Here is a 17,662-nt window from a genome sequence, read left to right on the forward strand (position 1 = left end):
TATTTCCGATGAAGCTGGATGCTCATCTATAACTTGCATTTCGACCCTTGGCAGTACAAATTGATCTCTAATAATGTTTTGTGGGCATTGTTCCTTAATATGACACAGCTTCCCGCAAGAAAAATAGATGTGTGGTAGACATTCTTACTCAAGTTTTTGGATTCTTCCATATAAAAACAAGTGTGAAACAAAAAATTTCCTCAAATTCAGTCTCCCCACCGTCTTACCAATATGACAAACAACTTGTTTGCTATAATAGTGGATTCACATTCTTGAAAGACATGTCTTCTTGAGGATTCCCATCTTATTTCTCATTACATTCTTGGCTCAACAATTTTTTATCAAATGCTAGTGAACCTCCTTTTGAAGCGTGTCAAAGAAACTATTTTCATAAAAGAATTATTAGTGTTTCTTTGTTTCTCTAATTTTCTTCAATGTAAGGTAGAGGAATTACTATGGATTGATAGGCCGTGTTCGTACTGTGTCGATCCATTCCGTCGACCTGAGTAGGATCAACACAATATGTTTAATTAATCGTGTCAAAAGTGTCAGCTCTAAAAGCACTTTCACTCCAATGCTAAACTAATCTCATAATGTTAAATATAGTATTTAGAATAAAATGCACAACGCCATTGCTATCGTATATTTTATGTTAAACTGGATGTTATATTTGGCCAATTTTAGCATATGTCAAATTTTTTATTTATTTAAATTAATTATAAAAGTGCCACTCATAATAATTTTATTTAGCATAATTGTACTAAAAATATTTATTTCAAATTAATAAATTAATTTCCGCTAACCCCCACCAACAAATAAATTAGGTCTATCTCTGTAAAAAAAATTATTAAATTATAATAAAAGTAAATTTCATTAACTTTTATATAATAGAAATATTGAATAATTATTTTTGTTAATAAATATAAATTAGATGATAAATAATAAAAATAGTATCAATATAATATTTTTTTTAGATTATTATTACTAAAAAAATATAATCCAAGTAATTAATTAACAACATATTATACAAATAATATAAAATTAATTTAAATTTCATAATTTTTTCAATATTTTATTTTTATAATATGTTTACATTCAAAAATAAGATTATTTTTTATTAAAATCTTTTTTATTAAAAATTTATATTCTAATATTTAATGAGTAAATATTGATGAAGTTTAAATTGAAATTATTAATAAATATTTCATGTTTTTTACATATAAAACAAAAATAAGTATACAATTAAAAATTTATCATATGATATAATAAAGTGTATTTAAGTTAAAATTTAAATCTTGTGCTACATTTAACATTTTGCTATATTCTGTGTTAAAATAACATAAAACGGAGCACATGTGATGAAAATGCTCTAAGACGATATAAAATTAAAATGAATAATACGACACAACATGATTAAAGAGCTATGAATAATACAATTAACATAATCTGTTTAATTTATAAAAACATTTTAGATATAGAAAACATGATTTGAACCTCAAATTTATCATCTTAAACTCGGTATATAAAAATGAATCTTAAAAATTTAAACCCAACTCTTATTTTTGGATTGCAATATTGGAAGATCCTAATGGTAATACAGTTTGTGACTATGTTCAGAAATGAAGAATTTAATGTAACCGGACAAAACTGTAATCTGTAATGCCATTTTATATTAAATTTTTACAACATTATTCTACTATATATTTCCCTTTCTCACTTGCACAAAATGTTGAATAGTCAATACCAATTTATGTAGACATTGGTAAAAACTCTCATTTTCTTTCTTGAAGAAACTCTAGCCGCGTCACTTTATAGTCTTTATTAGAGAAATGGCTTTGGATATCATTCTTTTAACCGGTTGGGTCTTTTTTATTATGATTATATTTTTTATTGTGACACAACAAGTTACTTGTTTAAAATTTTATTGTAATTAAATCTTTTTTAATTTTATATATGGTTGCCATGTTGATAAAAAAAAATAAGTTTAATTTAAATTTGGCTATAAAAAATACATAATATGCAAAAACGGGTTATTTTTGTTAATTTTAAAAATTTTGGTCACAACTGACAAAAAAACACTAAACTTTGTTATTTTTAGGGGTTTGACCTTATATGAATGGATTTTACCAATGTGAGTCTAATTTGGATGGATAGACAACTCTAAATGCATGAAGAGGTTGTGAATTTGAACCACCTCTATAACTAATAAACTAACAATTGTGATTTTAAAGAATCGATTTCCATCATTGAGAAAAAATATATTTTATATAAGAAAAATATATTAGGATATAATCTACCTAAATAAGAAACAATTTAATATATAGTTCAAAAAAGTTCATTTTTTCTATATTCAATCAAAATTTAACTTTTATAATTGTAACTAATTTAAAATGTTAACAATAAATTAAATTAAATTTCACATAATTATTCTATTTAAAGGTATTTTCATATTTTCAGTGATAAATCAAAAGAATCTATTTCAATTTATTAATATTTCACTTTAATTGATAGTTTTACACATATTACTTTAAAAATTTAATTTTTATTAGTATACAATGTTACGTGCCAATAAAAGAATATTATTGTCAAGTAATAAAATTTAATTAAATTTTGGAAAGTAAAATTTTAACAAAAATATGTTTTGTTAATCCATAAGCTTAAAAAAATGATGTTTGATTATAATTGCAAATTTTTGTCTCTTTTTTCTCAATTATTTTTATGGGTATGAAATAAATGTCTTTCATAATTAAAATGACTTGTGTGACTTGAGACTTTAATAATTAAAATAGTATTATACATCATTATATCTTTGACATTATGCCCAGTAAGAATCTTTAAAATTTGTTGGGTTGATTAGAGCAAATCCAACGATGGGGATTAAATATTAGCTAAATTTGAGAAATGTAGGAAATAAGGAGTCATGTCCCTAGAACTAAAACAAAGGAAAATAATTAATTTTGAAGTGGGGATTAGGAAAGATGATGATGATGATGATAATAGGACATGTTTTTTTTGGGAGACAACCCCACATGAAAAAACTTGTAGATTAGTGAGTGGCTAAATTATAATTGTCCTTCTACTTCTAGGCTTTCTTGTCAATTGGGTCCTAAATATGCATGATTTGCTTTGGATTGTAATCATTTTCCAACATATGTGACCCCCAACACCTCATTTCATAATCATCAACATTGCTTAAGATTCTCTGATTTTTTTTTACAAAGTATATAAGGTATTTTTTTGTTGGATCACAACTATAAAATGACATCTATATGCTATTTATATTTAGATTAATTCTCACTTGAATTGAATATGTTATTTAAAAAAGATAACCTAATTTTAAATATATACGCCAATTTAACGAACGTCTTATCAACTTATATGCATCTTAAAATAAAATTTCCTCTCTGATTGTCCTACATTTTTTTATATTTATTACAGAATTTTCATTCAAAATTTATCTAAGTTTGATTTTCAATTATGAATTCAAATATAAAAAATTATGAATTTTTATGAGTGGCAACTTCTTAAACTTATACTTAAACTTATGGAACTTCTATATATTGATTTTCTTTTAAATTTAGCAATGATTTTTAAAGAAAGAGGTAAGAAATATATGGTGATATGAATTACTATTTAATATGAGAGAAAGATTTACGTACCATGAATTATTATGTAAGTGGACCCAAGATAGTTATAATACGTTGTGAAGGTCAAGTATGAAATAATGCTGCAAATGTAGAAATAGTGCTGCAAATGTAGGTGTATTCACCTACCACATTACAACTTAGAACTTAGAATCCATGAAACTTTTATTTTGTGCTATTAAAAACCCTATTATTTTCTAAAACAAAGATCAAATTACTTATGGTAGCTAGATCTGTTTATAGCATGGGTATCCACTTGGTACGGCACAAAGCTTTATATCTTAAATCTGATTTGAACATTAATTTTAAAATTTAAATCTGATATGAATCCACAATAGACTCAAAAAAATTATAGACAAATTTAAATTTTGAGCTTAAGAATTTTTTTTTAGAAACGAGTCTATAAAATTCCAATTTGATGTACCATATAAGTTTGGTTATTATATAGCATAACGAAAAAGAAATTCATTTTGAATTAGCTTAAAAAGTAATTATATAAACAATTATACCGATAATTGCCATTGGTGCAAGCAACCTTATTTAAAATCTTCCAAATCTCGTATTTTTTTTTTCTTTCTAAATGAAATTATCAATTTGGTAGAATATCTAAGTTGTTTATTTAACCTTTTTTTTTAATCTTGATTCACATCATAGACAATTAGAAAATCATATCATAGGCCCCAAATGATCATAATAATGGTGAGGAAGCACATCATATCATAGCATATCCTACAAGTGGATATCAATCATGGCTATGGGCAATACCGATTACCCCACCATTTATTCAATTCTTTTTCTTTCTATGGTAAACTTTTTTTGGGGTCCAATTCAACCTAAAAATGGTCATATTTTAGATTATACTATTATATTTTACTAATGGCTTCTAGCTGATTTAATTGATTGTTTGATGTATTTGGTATAATATAAATTGTTATTATAAAATTAAGATTGATTATATATATTAAATATTTTGTATTTTAATTTTTCCGACAATATTTATTCTAAACAAACACTAATATTAAGAAAATACTAATGATTAGTGTTATAGCATCATCTAACCGTTTGAGTTATTGAGTGATCAGTTATTTGATAATAGTATCGCTTTTTTAGTGATTGGAAACTCTTATTTTAAATTTATTGAACATTCTATAAAATTATTTTAAAAGTAATGATAATTATTTATCAGTATCTAATCTAACAGTTTGATATTTAATTTAAAAATTGATAATTTATCATACTGATAAAAATAAATTATAAAATAAATTATCATCTATTGTTGAATTTTATTTAATAACTCTACATCAACTTTCACAAACAAATAAGAATAGTTTATTTAAATTATATACCAATTTAAATAAATAATAACTAATTTATCGCAAATTTTTTAGTACTAATTATTTTTGATGTGGTAGGAGAATTTTTTTAAATGTTAAATTGGTATAATCGCTTATACAATCGTTTGAGTTACATGATTCAGTCTAATGTATGAATTAAGAAGCCTATTAAATAGATCAAATTTAAATTAGCAAATAAAAATTAGATAAATTATATAATTTAGTCGAATTGAGATTCGATCAAGTTTTAATTTACCGTGTAATTGTTAGAACTGATCATGTATAATAGAGTTGTCTACTTTTTTTAGAATTGTTTTATTCAAAAGGCTTTATCCATTTTTTGTAAATAATAACCTTAAACCTATTTTAAATATATAATTTTTATTTCTAATTTATTGATAAATTAGTATTTAAATGACTATTATTGTAATATAAATAAATACTATTAGTGGCTATAATAAAAAAAAATAGGAAAAAAATATAATTCTTTTTTGAAATACGTGATGAATGATAAAGGGGTTTACTATTCGCCGCCTCAAATTACTACCCACCGCCCAAGTTTTGACTGAAATGCCCTTAACATAATTTAAATTCAAAAACAAAAAAACAAAAATCCTCTCAACTCAAAAATCTCTCAAACTCAACCTAAAATCCCGACGATAATCGGAGCCGATTTATGTCGTAATCAACGGGAAATAAAAGACGGGAACCTCCGGTAATTAATTTTTTTCGTTTTTAACTGTTTTAATAAAAAAAAAAATTTATTTTTTCAAGGGCCATCGCCCGGCGATGGCGATGGCCCTGTGCACCATCGCCTGGCGATGGCGATGGTGCACAGGGACAATCGTCCCCGAGGACGATGGTCCACTGGGACAATCGTCCCCCGAGGACGATGGTCCACTGGGACAATCGTCCCCCGAGGACGATGGTCCACTGGGACAATCGTCCCCCGAGGACGATGGTCCCAGTGCACCATCGCCATCGCCATGCGATGGTGCACAGGTCCACCGCCATCGCCGGGCGATGACCTTTAAAAAAAATAATAAAAAAAAATTAAAAAATTAAATAAATAAAAACCGATTATTCATCGGAAGTTCCGTCTTTTATTTTTAGTCGATTTTGACATTTTTATTATAAATTCACTCGGATATTCGTTAGGTTTTTAATTGAATTGAGAGAATTGAATATTTAAAAAAAAATTGAAAATGGCTTAGGGATGTTTTGGTAAAAAGTTGGGCGGTGGGTAATAATTTGGGGCGGTAAATAGTAGTCCACATGATAAATTGAGCAATTATATTGGAAGATCTTAAACGTAAAAAAGTTAGTACTGGTTTTGGTTCAGAGCAGTATATGTATAGCTAACCCACACGTGCGTGTGCACGTGGAAAGTCATAAAAGGATCCGAAGATGAGTTGCTGAATTAAGTGTCAATGCTTACATCTTTTCTTTGTTTCAACCTTGTCAGAATCCCACGTGTTTACATGGCTCCCTTTTCATCATTTCTTCACTTTTATTCTTTCTTATATAGTAGGAGTATTTTTTATACTATCAATTAAGTTTCAAACTCTTTTAATTTAAATTAAATAATTTTAAAATTATAAATATCAAACGCAATGTTAAGTCTCCTAATAAAATCTCTTAATTTATTAAATAAGCCTTTAATTATAATTTTATAATTATTTTCATTAGCTATTAATCTAAAAAAATTTGTATATTTAAAAGTAATTTAAGATAACTGGTGACTAAAGGTCAGAAAATGACCACTTATTTTGTTATCGACCATCCTTTTTATAATGAAGTAAGTAAGAATCTAGAGAAAAAAAAATTATAGGCGAAGAGAAGAAGTATTTGTGAAAAAAAAAAACTAAGTTTACGACCTAACATATTACTACCGAGCGTTTATATCATTTGAGATATAGTTCAATGATAAAGATACATATTTATTTTAGAGCAAATTTCTCAAGACCCTTCACATGCATCATAATTTATGCTTTCGTTTTTTTGTTTGAAAATCAAACGATATAGTTTTTTATTTTTGTTTCCGTCAACTAGAGGTGTAAACGAGTTGGGCTACTCATGAGTTACTCAAATCGACTTGAAAAAACTTGAAATCGACTCAAAAAATTTGAGCCGAGCTCGAATTCGAGTTACTCGAACTTCATCTCGAGCCGAACTTGAGTATCAAATAAGGGGGCTCGTGAGGCTCGCGAGACTAAACGGGTCTAAACGAGACTCTTACATGTATAATATTAAAAGTTATTTTTAAATCACATTGAGTTTTATATCTAAATTTATATCCTTTTAATTGATTAAATATTATATTTTATAGTAAAAGAAATTTATTACATCTATAAATTATAATTATTAATTGTATTTTTATTGAATTTGGGTCGAATTCGAGCTAGAGTAGTTCGGTCATTGGTCGAGCTCTCGAGCTTTAAAATTTAGGCTCATTTGCGCTCAATCTCGAGTTTGAGCTTGTATAACACATTCGAGCTCGAGTTTGAGGTTGGCCTAACTCGGCCTTGACTCGGTCCGTTTACACCCCTTAAGTCAACGATTTAGTTCATTTGTCTATTTTTACCGTTAGTCAATTAAATGTAAAAAATGGATAGAAAACTAAACTGTTGATGGAAATAAAAATGAAAAACTACATCGTTGAAATTTCAAAAAAAAGAAAAAGAAAAATGTGAATTCTTATATATACTAGTTTCGCATTACGTGCTATGCACGTGGCTCGTAACGTGATTCGTCAATGTACATATTAGTAAATTTATTATAATTATATCAATTTTTTTTATATATAATCAATATTAAATTAGTTAAGAATTTTTATAAAAGAAAATATATTCAGTTATTAAATTTTTTTTATATTAAATTTATTCTTCTTTTGGTTTTATAATAACCATAATTAAACAATTAACTTAATTTTATTAATAATATCTTTAAAAATAATAAGATGGAAATTAAAATAATAATATATCGACCAAATGAAGTATTTTAATTTTGTATTTCAATCAAATTAAAAGATAGATGTTCCTATTAATTTGGAGAAAATTTAATTATTTTTTACATATTAAAAACTAAATTGGAGATAATTTAGCTATCTATTCTAATTAGGACTTTAATTACAATATATATTTAGTGATTAATTAAATAACTAGTTAATGACTATAAAACCATTATTTAGTAATAAACTGAAAATGATTATTCAGTAAATTTGCTTGTCCTCCTATCCGTGCTTTTATATATATATGAAGAGACTCTATAATAATTTCCTCTTATTAAGTAAATTACTGAGACTCTCTAAATATGTCATAATTTTTCAGTTAAGTTCTTTAATTTAGTTGACTAAAATATATACGAAAGAATTAAATCGCTAATATAAACAAAAATATAGAGTTAAATTGTTTGATTTTTTAACCGAAAAATAAAAGTATGAATCATGATACACATAAAAAATCTCATAGTAATTTATTTTTTATTTTATTGAACTCATCAAATAAAATTAAAATGAGTGTTTGTTCCATGTAACGGTTCTGCAACGTTATATTTATAACAAACCAATGAAAATTTACGATTGAATTTTTTTAATTATTTTTTAATTATTTTTATTATTAAATATTAGCAAATGGCTAACATTTTTATTAATTTTTTTTACGAATGACGTGGCATAACCTTGCGTTGTATAATTATCCAATTAAAAAGTGTCTTCAGTTTGTTTTTTTTTTCTTCCAAAGATAAATCTATTGATGAAGATAACAATACAAGAGTGAAAGTCATATGACAATAATTTTTTTATATGATCTTTCAAGATTAAGCAACCAATAAAAGGCAACAAACGTGATACAAGCAAAAATTAAAAAGAAGTCTAATCATGAATCCCGCAAACTTAACACAACGATAAACCGTCGGACGGGGAGTTCGATCTTCTTCTTCCGATGAGACGGAAAATCCGCTTGAACCGTTGAAGCGTAGTATTTTTGCCAACCAACCATCTTCATCATCTAGATGTATAAAGTTAAAAGTCACAAACCTCCCAATTTTTAGATTTACAAAAACTTGACTTTAAAGAACGATCAAACACTAAAAATTCTTTGTAGATCTAAAAAATCAAAACAAAAGAGGTAGTAAAGACCTTAAAATTTATTCCAACATGATAAAATCAAAAAAATCCAACTCAAAATCAAAATTTTAACAAAGATTTATTGAAATAAAGAGTAAATCTATACTACTTAGCAATATGGGCGGAGAGAAGATGATTTTCCGGCTAGCCGGAAAGATCATGTTCTCCCATCCTTAAAAAGATGGAGAAAATGGAAGTTATTTCTAAAGAGAAGTGAGAGCACAAATATTTTAAAAAGAGAACTTTTTATCTTATTTTTGTCATTCGTCTTCAGTTTGGTTTGAGTTGTGGAAAAATCGTAATCCATTAATGAAAAACAATAAAGATATTCATAAAAAAAAAAAAAAGACAGTGGCAGCATGGTACCTAGCTAGTAACTAGGGGCCGCACGAGGGGGCAATCGGCAGCCTGACACTTAATTTCCAATTTCACGTACAGTTTCACCCTTTTTTTTCTTTCGCCACTAAATTCTCTTTTACTCAATTTGTTTTATTTAGGATTGTTTTTTAGGAAATTTATACCAACTTGGTGTCAACTTTTTTTAAATCTTTTATTAAAATGTCAGCTTTTTTTCTTATTTTCTATTTTAACTTTTTAAAAAATCGTAGAAAATATATAATTTTAATTAATTTTTAATCATCAAACTACTAATAGAATTTAAAACTAATTTTAATATTTATTACATAAATTGTCATTTTAATGTTATATACAAATACATCGTTACACACATGATCATCATTTTTAACAATATAACACAATATTTAAGTGAAAATTGTATTTAATTAACTTTCATTTGCTAGTGAAATAGTTAAATTTTATTTATTTGATATGCTTTGTAAAAGAAATATAAAGTTTATACACAAAAAAAAAATCAAACACTGGTGATTTTGTTTTCCATTTTACAATGTAAAACGAAAAAATTAGTTAAATAGGGATACTATCAAATTTCAATAATTTAATTTATATTTTAATAAAGAAATAAATTGTAACTATAATTTTATATTTCTTTTCAACACAAAACCACCTCTTAATTAATATATAAACTATTTTAAAATTTATATTATTCCAAATGGAACTGAATTAGACATATTAATGAATACTTAATTAGTAGTGTTAAGCACATTTTCCCCTTCAAATGATTCTGAGAACTTACTAAATTTAAATGAAGATAAATTTGTTTATTTTATAAACCGTGAATGGTTTTTGGGGATCATTATTCTTATTAATAGAAAGAAAAATTACATCAATGATGCCTGTTTTTTTTATTTGGTGTTAAATTTTTATCCTTTTCTATCCTAGTGTGTTTTAATATTTTAAAATGTATGAAATAAGAGATTTTAGTAATTTTCTTTTTTTCAGACAAAATTTTAGTCATTTTCAGTTATTAGTGTGCTAAAGACAAAAATAAATCTCTTTTTACTTAAATTTATATACTTATATAAGTAAAAATTGCAAATTATGTGCGTGATTATATATGATATATTTATAATTGAAAAATCTATATACATTACAAAAATTAAATACTGATTTAAAAAAAAAAAAAGAAGTTTCAGATAGCGAAAGGTATAAAAAAGTTTAGAGACCCTGGCCTAATTTATTTATTTTGATTGAATCATTTTTATTTTGGTAAATCAGTAGTTGCAATTTTATGAGCTTCGGGTTGTCTATATATCTCTCTCTTCCTACCTATAAAGTCAATTCTGGTTTATTGTTCTTTGAAAATGGGACTATGGACATTTTTTCCATAGATATTGTGGATGTGGTGTATTATCCAAACTAATTCATAATGATCATAAAAAAAAATAAAACTCATAATGAGTAAGTCGACGCTTAATTATAATTTCTTTTTCAACAAAAACGAGATTCGAATACGAAACTCTAATGACCAACACCGAACTAAACTAAAAAGCCATATGTATTATTAGCTAAAAGACAATTATATCCACTATCGAAATTGAACTAACTAAAATCAATACATTTTTTATAAATAAAAATCGGTTTATTAATTTGGTTCGCTTTAATTTTAGTTTGATTTTTGCACATCCATAAAAAAGAGATACCTAATGTTATTGTTACTATAGGCTATACCCAATGTGCTATCAAACGTATATCCATGTGTTAATTCTTCAATTTTGTTCTTATAATTTCGTTTTTTTTTTTGGTAAGCCCATCCGGTTTTCAAGGCTTCGCCCTGACTAATCCGGATCCGACCCGTGTCGCGCACCTGGCATGCTGGGTGAGTCTTCCAGTGAGAATTTTCTGCATTCACAAGGACTCGAACCCGAGACCTTGCTTAAGCGATACCAAGCCGCTTACCACTTGGACCAACTCCCATTGGTTATATAATTCCGTTTTTAGCTTACCATGAAGAGATCAATTGAAATTAAGTACGTAATCATGATTAATTATGAAATTAAGAAAAGCTTTGATTTCTCTTGAATGGGTTCAGTATGTGGAACCAATGACATTAATAACCATCAAATCAATGTATTGTGTGCTTGTACTATCACAAAAAGTAATTGCATGTGATATCTTATCCAGCCAAGCCTTCTTATTTTGACTATAGTAATACTTTAATTATAACCTAAAGTCTTGATGCTAGATTACTGATGTATTTTACCGACCAACATCAAATTTATCAGTAACTGTAGCGACAAATTATTAGAGATGAAATGGCAACGGAAAAGATCGAACCGTCATAAAGAAACCATCAAAACTGGCCGAAGGTAATGGAGTTTGGACGGACTACTCCGTCGGCATTGTCTGTCACAAAATGCTTCTTGGAAGTTGGCAGCAATATTTCGCGACGGATACCGACAGTTTAATTATTTGTCTGAAATTAGCGACTGACTATAGACCATCGCGAACACAATATTAAAAGATTAATCCGTGAATAAATAAATTATAACCATTTTAATTTAAATTTTTTAAGTGTTCTCGTGCCGATAAAAAAATATGAAAATAAGTTATAAGCATACGATTTCAGAGTTTCATCAATACACTTAACTAAAGTGGCATAAGCATTTGGCAAGACTCCCTCTCCAAAAGCGTCAAAATCCACCATATCCGATTGTTATAAATGATAAAAAAAATGAAATCCATTTTAAAAATTAAAACAAAATGTCAAAAAAGGAGGTTATGACTATAAAATTTAAAGTTCTGGAATTATTTTCGAAACCAGAACCGAAACATCAAAATATATAACTCGACAAATCTCCGTAGAACATAATAGAACGTATGTAAAGAACAATTAATAATATTTCAAATCATGGTGGGTTTTGAGGACACATGACTATAGAAAACTTAAAAATAAAATAGAAGAGGATGGAGGTCCAAACAAAAGTAATTCAGAAAATTAATGAAATCTTGCTGTTGTCTGATGTTCCCTTAACAAAAGTCCATGTTGATTAGATTGTCTGAATTTCAAAATAGTTTACAATTTGGAGGTTGGGGAGCATATTTATTAATAATTGAAGAGCACACTGTGATGTACTCCTTCTGTTTGCACTAAAAACAAATTTAAAATTTCTTTTAATCATTTTTCCTTATTAATTACATTCCCTTTTCTTTTCATTTAAAATTCTCTATACTCAAAAACTATTTAAATGCTTTGATTAAAAAAAACTATTTAAATTAATCTCAACTAATCTTTAATCACCTTAATGGTGGAAAATAATTACCTCTAAAGTTTAATTATTATTGAAGTGAGAAAGAAAGAAAAAACCCACCTTGAGTAGCAAATTCACCACTAATTCCCATTATCTTCAAGCTATTGACCTTCAGTTCCATATTTCATCTTCACAGTAGAAATTTAATAAAATAACAGAAGAACTAGAAAGATTAAAACATAAGGAATCAATTAAAATACTGAGAAGAAAAATAGATCTAAAATCATTTTTATTCGATAAAAAAAATGAAAAGAAAGCTTATAAGAATTGAATATCTAATATATTAATTACAGTCTCATGCAAAATAGATACAGAATCAAAATTATAATAATGGAAATGATGTAATGAAGATGATGAGTTAAGGGTCTCCACGTTCACGCTCATGCCAGCAAATAAGCATGGCGATGCATCGGCGGAGAATGTAGAATTTGGCTCGTTGCTTCTTCACCAAGTGACTGCATTTCTGACCGAATGATCTGCAAGGCTCGCAGCTATTAAAGCTCGAGTTTCGTTCCGTATTAGGCATTCTTGTAAACACCTGATGAGCAATGTATTTATGGAAAGTGTTCTGTCACTAAAGAGTAGAAGCAGTAAATATTAAAGGTAGAGATGGAGAGATTTATGTATTTATAGATATATATATATAGAGAGAGAGAGAGAGAGGAATATTTTTAGTTTTAATTTGGATGAACCTAGCTACTTTAGGGTTATGAAATTTTAATGCATTAAATTTTTATTCCAACTAGTATATGTTAGTACTAAATAATTTTTGATGAATTTTTTTACTTACATAAAAACATAGATACTCATCATATTTTATTTATTTTAAAATCATGAAACTATTTATTTTATTTTATGATGGATATTAAATTTTATATAATATGAAAAAAATCATGTACTTCTTAATTATCAATCACTTAAGCAATATATAGTCAAAAATATTCAGCAATCTCCTGCTATTGATAAATTAAAATTTAAAAGTCAATTATTTTGTTTTTTGATAATTAAAAGGTCGATATTTTACGAAAAAATTACACTAAGTCCCTGATATTTGTCATAATTTATAATTTTGTCTTTCTTATTTGAAAATCAAATAATATAATTTTTTATTTATATTTCCATAAATATTTTTAGTCTTTTTATTCATTTTTTTTATGTTAGTTAAGCAAGTCAAAAAATTAAATTTTAGTTTAATATTTAAATTTATTTTTAATATAAATATAAATAAAACTTATATTTTAATGAAATTAAATGACTTAATAAATTTATCTTATTTTTTATAAATCTTTTTAATTTAGTATTATTTTTTTTTCAATTTTATAAAGTAAGTAGGAAAATTTAAAAAACTAAAATAAAAAATTATTAAAAGTATAAACAGTATTATAAAATATTATTTCTATTTCTATTTCTATCAAAAACGTACAAGTTCGAGGACTACACTGAAAAAATATTTATTTTTAATTTATTTTTTTAATTTAGTTGACTAGTACCAAAAATAAAAAAAATTAAAATATTAATAAAAAAAGTTATTCCATTTAATTTTTAAATATAAAATACAAAACTATATATAAACTACATTATATGTGCGGAATATCCTATTAATTTGCTCAAAATTTGATAGACTTTTTTATTGACTATGTAAGTGGTGGTGTAATTGAATGAAAATAAGATTTATATTATTTCTGAGTCGCTCACTCTATTGGAATTAGGTATGGACTGTATCCACAAGTTGTCAGGGGAGAATGGTGCAGCATATGAACACACGGTATGGACCTATATTTCTTGCCATTTCACCTCTCGGACCCATCAGATTTATACAAAAATATAGATTCTTTTACCACACCATCTACATTTTAATATTGTAAACCTTCGTCACTCTTTCTATAGCTATGATCTGGTGCGAAAACTGAATATTAGTTATCTAATATAGACAAAAATAATAATTAGAAATTAATCAACGGATTGGTCAAAGTGGTAAGCGGCTTTATATCGCTTAAGTAAGGTTTTGGGTTCGAGTATTGTGAATGCAGAAAATCCCTTTTAGCAGACTCACCCATGTCAGGTGCGCGATATGGGTCGGATCCGGATTAGTCTAGGGTGAAATCCTGGAAACTGGATGGACACCAAAAAATAATAATTAAAAATTAAAACAATTCGGCCTAATAAATTTGTGTTTTCAGTCTTCACTTATGTTCGTTAAAATATGAACTACAGAGGAAATATAAATTCGCTTGTAGAAATATATAAATTTGTTTGTGGTATGGGTTTCAGAAAACTAAGCAAATGTCATAATATCTATTTAATATTATTTAATTAGTGTCAAAATATATTAATAGATGATGATGTATGTGTTTAAAAATACAAATATAAGGATAAAGCGTAAATATTTAAATATAATAGTATTAAGGCCTAATGCCTAAAAAAATCCCGACTTTTTAGCTCCTTTTCAATCATACTCTAACGTTGAAAACTGGTCAATTTTATCCTATTTTTCATTTTTGTGTTTCAATTGTACCCTGAAATATTAAATTGACGTCTTTTTTATTTAGAAAAAATTAAAAAACGTTCTCCATGTCTAGCATATATTAATTGCATATGTTGCAAATTTATTTAAATTTAGTTAAATTAATTAAGAATTTAAATTAGTTTTAGTTTTATTATGTTTTTTAGTTAGTTTTTAAAAATAAAAGACTTATTTGTACTTTTTTCAATGAAAATAAATTTAACTTTATCTTTAAACTGAGTTAATTAAATGATTCATCATTTAAATAAAAAAATTGTAAAAAATTAAAAAATTAAGGTAAAATTGAAACGGAAAAATGCAAAATATGATAAAATTGACAAGTTTTCAACGTTATGGTAGAATTGAAAAAGGTCTAAAACGCCGGATTTTTTTTAAAGTATTAGGTCTAGTATTAAATATAAAGTGAACATATAAAAGATACTATTAATTTGGGCTTTCTACACAAATCACTCAAAATAAGAGTCTATTAACATTTATACCTCAGAAAAATTAAATATGCAACAATCCCTCAATTTTTCTTAAAAGTTTACGTATCTATCTCAATACCCCAATATAAGGAATCTTTACAAAAAATAAGACACTTGTACCCTCACTAATAAACTTCAACAGAGCCTTCCATCACTTTTGTTGCAGACGTCATTCCACCGTCGCGTTGATTTTCTGGCACTGATCATGGTCGACGCTGCTTCTGCCGATACCAATATCGTTCCCGCCGTTGCTTCAGCGGAGATCGTTGTCGTCGTCACCGCTGCTTCAACCGCTGTTGTTGTCGTTACCGCCGTTGTTGTCGTTACCGCCATTGATACAATTTATTTTGAATTTCTCTCCTAAATTATTTAAAAAATCTTAAAATACTACATTTAAGCATGTAATTCTTTAGATCTCGACAAAGGTGGAAGTTTCAAACATCGTGAATCGCGATGGCTCTTTTTTGCTTGTTTTATGGATCTGGATATTATCATGATTTTCAATTACTTTTCTTCTTCTCTCGTTTTTCTTTATTTTATGGATAGTGTAGGTCATGTAATAGATGATTTTCTATATTTTTTAAATTATCTATTTGCAAGAGTTGATGATTAGGAGATTTACTTTAAACAACTTTATAATGGCGATGTTTCATTTAGTTTAATCTGGGTTTTTCAATTTTATTGCCACATGAAATTAACATTAAAAAGGATTTGTTGTTTCAGCAATATTTTAATTAGAGTAGTTCAGTTGAAATAGGTTCACATCCGGTTCATATCAGGTTGATTTTTATTTTTATAGACTGCCAAATATATTTTATTTAAAAGAGATATTTAATTTGTGATTACATTAAATGTCAACATTCTCATTATATAAAAGTCATCTAAAATTGTAAAGAGCAGCAAGACGAATTTTATTAAAAAATAAATTAAAATAGTTCAGTTGCTATAGGTTCATATCAGGTTCACATCTGGTTGATTTTTGGTTTTTTAGACTATCACTTAAAAGAGAGATTCAATTTGTATTGCACTAAATTTCAAAATTTTATCTATATAAAATGTCTGTTAAGACTGTAAAGAGCAGTAAGACAAATTTTATAAAAAAAATGAATTGAGATAGTTTAGTTGATATATCACGTCAGGATAACATCAGGTTGATTTTCGGTTTTATATACTATCAAATATAGTGCACTTAAAAAAAAATCAATTTGTATATTACACTAAATTTCAAAATTCTCTATACATAAAATGTCATTTAAAATTGTAAAGAGCAGTAAGATAAATTTTATTAAAAATTGAATTAAGAAAGTTCAGTTAATATAGGTTCACATCAGGTTCACATCAGGTTGATTTTTAATTTTATAGATTGTCAAATATATTTCACATAAAATATATATTCAATTTGTATATTACACTAAATTTCAAAATTCTCTCTATATAAAATGTTAGTTAATGATGGAGTCTGCCTTCTGAACCGGTGAGTGAACCTGCAAAACAGGGTAGAAGCTAACCGGACGGTGGTTGTCCGATTAACTCTCCGATGCTAAAGTCAGTCTAGAGCTTTGAGCAGCGTTTTGAGTATATGAATGTAATTGTCATTCTAGGCATACCTCGTGCTCCTTTTATAGTAGTCGAATATACCTAGTAGAGTTGTATTAGGCAGGTGAATCCTACTTTGTAGGGATTCGGCCGTATCGTAGAGATTCTCCTGATTTGTCGGGATCTACCTTAATCTGATAAGAGTCCTATTTAGGAACGTCTTCCTAAATAGTCTTATCTTCCTAAAGTAGAGTTTATCCTTCCATATGTAGTGTTTGTGTCCAAATAGGACAAGATTTCCATATTTAGTCGTTTACCCGAATCCCGGGCCTGACGCGCTCTTGGCGGATCATGTGGGATTCG

The 17,662-nt window shown here is 26.9% G+C and overlaps 1 protein-coding gene across 1 annotated transcript; it reads right to left on the reverse strand.

Moving 5' to 3' along the window:
- Window positions 1-12,984: 12,984 nt before the first annotated feature.
- On the reverse strand, window positions 12,985-13,394 carry LOC126679060 (small polypeptide DEVIL 16). The gene has a single exon (XM_050373996.2). The coding sequence runs from the start codon at window positions 13,296-13,298 to the stop codon at window positions 13,131-13,133; it is 168 nt and encodes a 55-aa protein (XP_050229953.1). The 5' UTR covers window positions 13,299-13,394; the 3' UTR covers window positions 12,985-13,130.
- Between the last annotated feature and the right edge of the window lie 4,268 nt (window positions 13,395-17,662).

Source organism: Mercurialis annua, linkage group LG4, assembly GCF_937616625.2.
Source record: "Mercurialis annua linkage group LG4, ddMerAnnu1.2, whole genome shotgun sequence".
In the NCBI taxonomy this organism is placed as follows: Eukaryota; Viridiplantae; Streptophyta; class Magnoliopsida; order Malpighiales; family Euphorbiaceae; genus Mercurialis; species Mercurialis annua.